Raw genomic sequence first — 7,199 nt, 5'->3', positions numbered from 1 at the left:
AGAATGCTCACTCTTGGTATCACCCGCGTTTGACATTAATACGTCACTACCGCGGGAAAGACCTGTGTTTAGGGGCTTCGTAATTCGAGTGTTTTTTTCTGCATAAGTTTTAAAAGTTCATAACTTGCATCAACCATCTACCCGAGAACAGATGACCACCTCGTCTGTATCAAAGGTAGGAGCTGGCAAAAGGGTTGTTTAGCGATTGATGCGGCTTGTGCTTTTTTAGTTTCACTAGATGCAGAGTAACTTTCATTGTACAACTGCACCACGCCAGTTGCTTTTCTGAATGTGCTGCTAAAAAAAAAAAAAAAGCTTTTTAAAGAATGAAAGATGGATTTATCCATGTATTATGATTATACTCCTAAAGTAAAAAAATGCAATTAATTGATCAGAAACGTCTGTTTATAACTGTGGTACAAGCATCGAGTAATGGTAACACGCATTTTGTAATTATTTGCTAATAAATTCATATTAAAACCACAAAGAAAATGATTGCACAGTTGTAGAATGAGTTGGGTACACCTGAAACATTCTAGAATTTTTCGGATTCTCGATCGCATGCGGTTAATTTTGAATGACAAATTATGTAAACTTTTCGAACATATTACAGTATGGCATATAGGCACATACTAAAACGAGTGACAGAAGAAAGAATGCTCATTAAAATATTGGAGAACAAAGAATGACCGCTTATATCTTGAAAATCCCAAATGCTAATTTAATTGTAAACATCATTATTCCTCTGGTGAAATATACTGTATAGTAATATACAAAATAAAAGTGGAATTGACGTTTTCCATGGAATGAAAGTCCTGGAATACCGAAAAGGTATTCCAATTATACAAACATAAGGAAACGACAGCTTGAATCTTTAAAAGCCCAGAATGAATCTTGGATACATCTTAAATATATCTTATATTAGTATTAGTGTACCTGTTACTAGTGTAGTACATGGTTTTAAGATTTATGTTAGAGATTTTAAGATACAGGCAGTAACTCTGCATTATGTTCTTGGTATGTTAAGATACTCGGATTGCAGATTCCATCGCGCATCTCCTCACAGCAAATTGGCCACTTTTCTAGTGTACATATGGCACACTCCACACTTTTGAAAAAGTAACAATAAATAAATAAAAACCTTCCATAGTGTAAAACATGTGACACAATGGGAGTTAAATGTACATCTCTTTCAGTGTAGAACTAGCACCCTTTATTGTAAATTAACTTCTTAAGTGTTGGATATTAACACTGCTGTAATGACAAGTATACTCTCTATATAAACTATGAACTTCGTAACTTGTCAAATATTGTTTCATTGTCACAAAAGTAAATATTGTAGCGAGCACGAGAATAATTCACCAAGGCGCACAGGTACAATGTGGTTTGTTTACGCAATGAACACAGCACTACCCCGCCGCGCACGGTGTCATTCACATAGTACATAAAACAACACAAGAAGGGTTCAACAGTTACAAGGGTATGGCAAAAAAAAACAAACTAATAGGTCACTTCCAATAATCACAACATTTATAACAACAGTGTTACCCTTATCCTATTTCCCACGCCCAGCGTCCTCTGCTGCTCATTAACATATCCGCCAGCAGGTGGCAACGGCGAGTGAGTCCAGCCGTATATTATTACTCTGGATTAGTGTACTTTATTTTACACTGTGAAGTATACCATGGTTAGGATATGAAACAACACCGCGTGGTGTCAAAATGAAAATGTAACATCTAAAATCAACACTACCGGTTAACACTGGGATTTCATCACTGGCTATTTTGCTGTGCTGTCTGTCTCCCCTCTGTGCGCTTGTGAAGTCTGCCTATACTGATTATTTGTGTACATGTATAACCTTGTACTGATTCGAGGTGCAGCAGGGTCTTGCCTACATACAGTGTTTAAACAGCAAATCGTCAAGCTTACTGTGTCCTGCAGGCAGTTCACATCTCCCTTTGTACACGAGTAGGCCTGAGTGGAAATACCGCAGCACTGGGTAGTGGCGTGCTTGGAATGCTAGGCTATGGAAGAATGTATTAAACACACAACAAGGCATTATTGTAGTCACCATGTTGAAAAAAGCTGCTTTAAATCATGAAATTATGTTGATGGTAAAATAAATAAAATCATATTCACAATTGTCACGAATGAAGGCTACAATAGTGGTGCATTTCTATGAATTATTAGAAGTGTGTTCATGTGAAAAATACATCAAATGAAAAATACCACTATAAAAAAGCATGTGTAGTCCGCGAGTGGCTCATCCAGTTAAAGCGCTGCCACTTGGAGCGCAGGGTGAGTCACACAGCTTGGACGGCGCCAGTTCGTGTCCAGGCTGTGCAAAGAGGCCGAACTTTGCTGGGGACCCCGAGGGGGGCGTCACATTGGCTCCGACACTCCCAGGGTGGGGATGGGAAACCAGCAGGGACTCCTCCTCATCGCACAACAGCGACCCCTACTGGCCAAACACAGAGCACATTCAGAATGGATAAAAAGCAGGCCTGATCTCTAGGATTGGCAGCCCGCCCACCTCTGCTCTGGATTGCTCGGCGTAAAAGCGATTCTGGCTTTAGGCTTCTGAGATCGGAGGACGCTCACACGCCCTCAGAACATCTGTGCTGTGTGGGGAACAAACATAATTGGACATTCTAAATTGAAGGGAAAAATAATAATTGGTCACTCCATTAAAAAAAAAAGCATGTGTAATACAAAGCAATCTGATAATTCTAATTTCCCTTTATTTTTAGGGCTGCTTTGTGTTCAAGCCAAGTTCAAAGAAAAAGAAGACGACTTCCTTAAAAGCAAGTAAGTGAGGGCTGCCTCCCAGGACCTCTCTTAAACTGAGCTGCTAGTCCAGTTCAGGGTCTGTTTTACACCGAGACATGCCTAGCTGTGTGTCTCTAGTGTTTGGGTGGAGGCAAGTCATTAAGATCGGTGTTTGCAGTCTGGGGAAATCTGCAATTCTAACTGGTAAAAGACGTCATAATAACAAGTCACTTTGCGTTGATTCATTTTATTACCCAAGACAACTCTAACCTTAACCTTGTATTCCATTGTAAATGATTGTCTGGCTAATATAAGACAAGACTGCATCAATCCCAGCCTTTTTTTTTTTCCCAGTATGTGAGCATTGTTGTAGATTTTGTTTTCAGATTAAAGTGTTGCATGCATGGAGCTGTTGCTATTGCTCATCTGACTGGTTCTGAAGTATAGTATCAATATTTACAATTGCACTTTTTAAATATTCAGATTAGGGACCTCCCAGCTCTCCGTACAATGAAACAAAAACTGAAACGCCCCGTTTCCTGCTGCGTGTTCATTAATGCAGATTGATTGAGTGTGTCTTCCGTGCTGGCCAATGGACGTCTAATGTAGAGTCATGCTGGGTCCCAGAACACTTGTGTAAAGACTTGAATACTACATTAGACAGGAAACAACCTCCCGTTTGCCAGGGTGTTATGTTACAGTAAAAAATAAGAAATGTGAGTTTGTGTGATGGATGGAAATGGTAATTTCCTGTGTAGGAGAAGCTCATTTCACAACTGACCTGTTTTGCTGTCTTGCCAGTAATGATGCGTTATGAAAAAATGTTAGCAACCTGCAAATGACAGTTTGGGTACTATTCTGCAGCTCTGCACAGCTCATATAGTGAAGGGTACTGTTACTGAATATACAGCACTGTCCTAAAGGCAGAATCCATTTCCTTACACCTCGATATCATACGTCCCCCTTACTGTTCTATCATTTCATTTACTTTGACTCTCCTGCCATAGAACACACAGTGTTACCTACTGAACCCACAGAGAGTCCTGTGTGAAGCACAGTGGGTGACAAGGAGGTTCACCTGGGTCCTGGTGCATGTATCTGTGGTACAGGAAGGACACTTATACAGCTGTTTTCACAGGCCACAGGCAGCTCTAATCTACCAACATCAGGGAAGTCCAACACCATTACTGATCACAGAGTCAAAGTCTAGAACACTGAACAGGATAAGAGCCAAGTTACAAAGGATTTAAGAGGATGTGGTTGTGCTGCTGAAAGATAAAGGAGCATGTCTGGGATAAAGGAGCGTGTCTGGAATAAAGGGGCGTGTCTGAAAGACAAAGGGGCGTGTCTGAAAGACAAAGGGGCGTGTCTGAAAGATATTTGCTCTCCCTTTAGTTTCAACTTGCCAACACCATTGATTGCCTTTGTCACAGTTTTTTTTAAACCTTACCCATGGAGATGTGTTTATAAAGGGCTGGTATTTCACTCCTAGGTGATTATTTTCATGATGGGAAAGCAGATTCCCAGAACAGCGAGTCACGCTTTGAAACCTGCCAATCACTATGGCAACGGATGAAGGCTGAAACTGAGGTAAAGTCCACTGCATCTCTCCCACACTATTGTACTGGTATATTTTTTTTTTTTACTGAAAAAAAATAATTTTTTAATTGAGTGTTGAAATATTGGTTAATTTACTTTATTTCTTATGTTTGAGATGCGATTCTGTATGTGTTTGTATAATGTTGTACCTGTCTCTTCTCCATATTTTGTTACATTTTTGGCAAAGTACACCATAAACAAGGTTGCTAGTGTTGTATGACGGTTTTCTTATGACTGTATCTATTTTTTCTGTTTCACTTTCATCTTTACCAAGATATTTGTACACTTTACATGTGCTCTTGCATGTTTTAATGACCTTTTAATATGTCTATGATCTGTTTGTTTACTGTGGACCAAAATATATCGATGAAACAAAAGTGGGTTTTTTTTTTTTTTATTTTGTTTTTTTCTGTATTCTGTGTAGAGAGTTCAAGAGGACCTAAACACAAATATCCTGGACAGCTTACTGGAGTTTGCAAGGAAATCCACAGCCAGCTTCCAGTCGAAAACAGACGACTGGGCCTCCCGAATGAGAGCCAGCGAGATCCCCACTGCAGCTCTTGTTCTGGGTCAGCCCTGGAAATGATCACGGTTTTATTGTGCAGGAGGCTAATCATAGTCACACACCAAGCATTAAGAAAATGATATTTATTCATATATCTATATATCTGTCTATCTGTTACAGTGCTCCCTCGCTATTATGCAGGTCTCGGGGGACACACTAATATGGGCGTTGTAACTGAAGAGCGTTATAAACGGGGGAGGGGGTGTGGGTCGCCGCGGTACACACAACACACATCTGACTAAAATACAAAATAAAATAACTCCATCTCTGTAATGCACATATAGTGAAGGAAAAATGTAACTTTCTGTGAATTAACCATGCATAAAGAACCATGTAATCAACGCTATATTTTTTACAAAAAAAAAAAAGGTAACATTCCCACTCGTGGATCATTTTAATTAGCAATTTTTAAACTATAAATAGCCTGGCTAAACGGCAGTCAGGAGTTCAGTTCGAAACAACCGTCAAGCAAACCATGTGCGAGAAGTAGAGCGGGTCGGGAGAGGGGAAGAGGGAATGGGCTCGCTCCAGGTTCGGTTGCCGGAGCGGGGCTGAAGTGTCTCGTCTCCCGGAGAAAGCTGCAGTAATAGGCCTAATATTTATTTAGTTATAAAATTAATGGTGAATAAGATGTCTGTGTTATAAAGTGCCAGCGCAGCTTTTCTTCAGTTCAGATACTGTATCAAAAGGGAGAGACAGAAATGGAAGTTAGACTGAGAAGTTGTTTACAGTTTGAACAACACCGGTACTGTATTTACTGTAGAAATATTGCATGAATCACTAGTATAGTCGGGGCTGGATTAACGCATAGTCAAACTAGGCATTTGCCTAGGGCCTGAACTCAAGGGGGGGCCCAAAACGGATATGATTTTTTTTTTTTCCATTTGACTGGAAAAACGTCACTCACTGACATTCAAACCGAGGCATGTATCTCAAATTCAAATTGTTCTGCCAGGTGTTAAGCAGATTTCTGTAACATTACCCCATAGAATTCTGTGTCCGCACATTTTCCATGTTTGTGCAGATGCCGTTTTTAAAAGATCGCTGGACGTGCACACATGATATTCCTGTGCCCGAGCTCCGCTGTGTTCTCAGGCACTGCCATTGAGTTCTGCTGCAGCTTGCAACAAATATTGTAAACAAGACGAAACTAATTGTGGCAAAATGAAATAGCACATTTAACACCACTGATTTTCTAGACATACGTACATTCAGCCTCCTGCGTTGTTCAATACATGAAACCCTTGATTAAAGTAACCTTATACGACACTGATTTCAGGGTCGTAACAGCTGGTGAACATGGCACACAATGTATGTATTCTAGTTGAATAGTAACAGTGTATTTAAGGGGTTAAAAGTCGTTGTCGTGCTGCGCTACAGGATTTAACGTAGGTTTCAGTTTTTTCTGGTTTTATTCTGAAATGTATTTAGCACATCCCCTGCAGTTTAATTTTCTGTCAGATTCATTCAGACGTTCATAATAACGTCAAACTGAGAATTATACCTGTTGTAAAAGGGTGGAGTGCTAGTTATAAAGGCTATAATAAATATAGAGGTGTGTGTGTATATATGTATGAATGTTTGTATGTTTAAGTGTGTGTAGCTGTTTGTTCAGAGGTAGGGGGCCCGCAAGTGTATGCTTGCCTAGGGCCCCGTGATGAGTTAATCCGGCCCTGAGTATAGGGAACTCGGGGACATGCTGTAGGAGCTTTATATCCGAGGCGTCTTATAACCGAGAGCCTTATAGTGAGGGAGCACTGTATGTGTGTGCGTGTGCGTGTGTGTCTAATATAATATATATAATACACGCACACAGTGGCTCTCAAAAGTATTCACCCCCCTTGGACTTTTCCACATTTTATTGTGTTACAACATGGAACCACTGATCAACACAAAAAAGTCCATAATGTCAAAGTGAAAAATAAAATCTACAAATTGTTCTAAATTAATTACAAACACAAAACAGAAAAATAATTGATTGCATAAGTATTCACCTCCTTGAGTCAATATTTGGTAGAGGCACCTTTGGCAGCAATTACAGCCATGATAGATGTCTATTTGGATAAGTCTCTACCAGCTTTGCACATCTGGACACTGCAATTTTTGCCTATTCTTCTTTGCAAAATTGCTCAAGCTTCATCAAGTTGGATGGGGACCTTTGGTGAACAGCAATTTTCAACTCTTTCCACATATTCTCAATTGGATTGAGGTCCGGGCTTTGACTGGGCCACTCCAGGACATTGACCGTTTTGTTTTTAAGCCACTC

At 40.0% G+C, this 7,199-nt stretch overlaps 1 protein-coding gene across 1 annotated transcript in view; it reads left to right on the top strand.

Moving 5' to 3' along the window:
- The first annotated feature begins 33 nt into the window (after positions 1 to 33).
- Positions 34 to 7,199, top strand: part of orc3 (origin recognition complex, subunit 3) — a 30,437-nt gene continuing 23,271 nt past the window's right edge. The window contains exons 1-4 of the mRNA XM_034017374.3: positions 34 to 175; positions 2,751 to 2,808; positions 4,262 to 4,359; positions 4,793 to 4,937. Of these exons, the coding sequence (XP_033873265.3) occupies positions 152 to 175; positions 2,751 to 2,808; positions 4,262 to 4,359; positions 4,793 to 4,937 (325 nt within the window). The 5' untranslated portion in view covers positions 34 to 151. The remainder of the gene's footprint in view (positions 176 to 2,750; positions 2,809 to 4,261; positions 4,360 to 4,792; positions 4,938 to 7,199) is intronic.

Source organism: Acipenser ruthenus, chromosome 6 (assembly GCF_902713425.1).
Source record: "Acipenser ruthenus chromosome 6, fAciRut3.2 maternal haplotype, whole genome shotgun sequence".
Lineage (NCBI taxonomy): Eukaryota > Metazoa > Chordata > Actinopteri > Acipenseriformes > Acipenseridae > Acipenser > Acipenser ruthenus.
The sequence above is the reverse complement of the archived record's forward strand: the minus strand, read 5'-3'. Positions and strand labels throughout refer to the sequence as shown.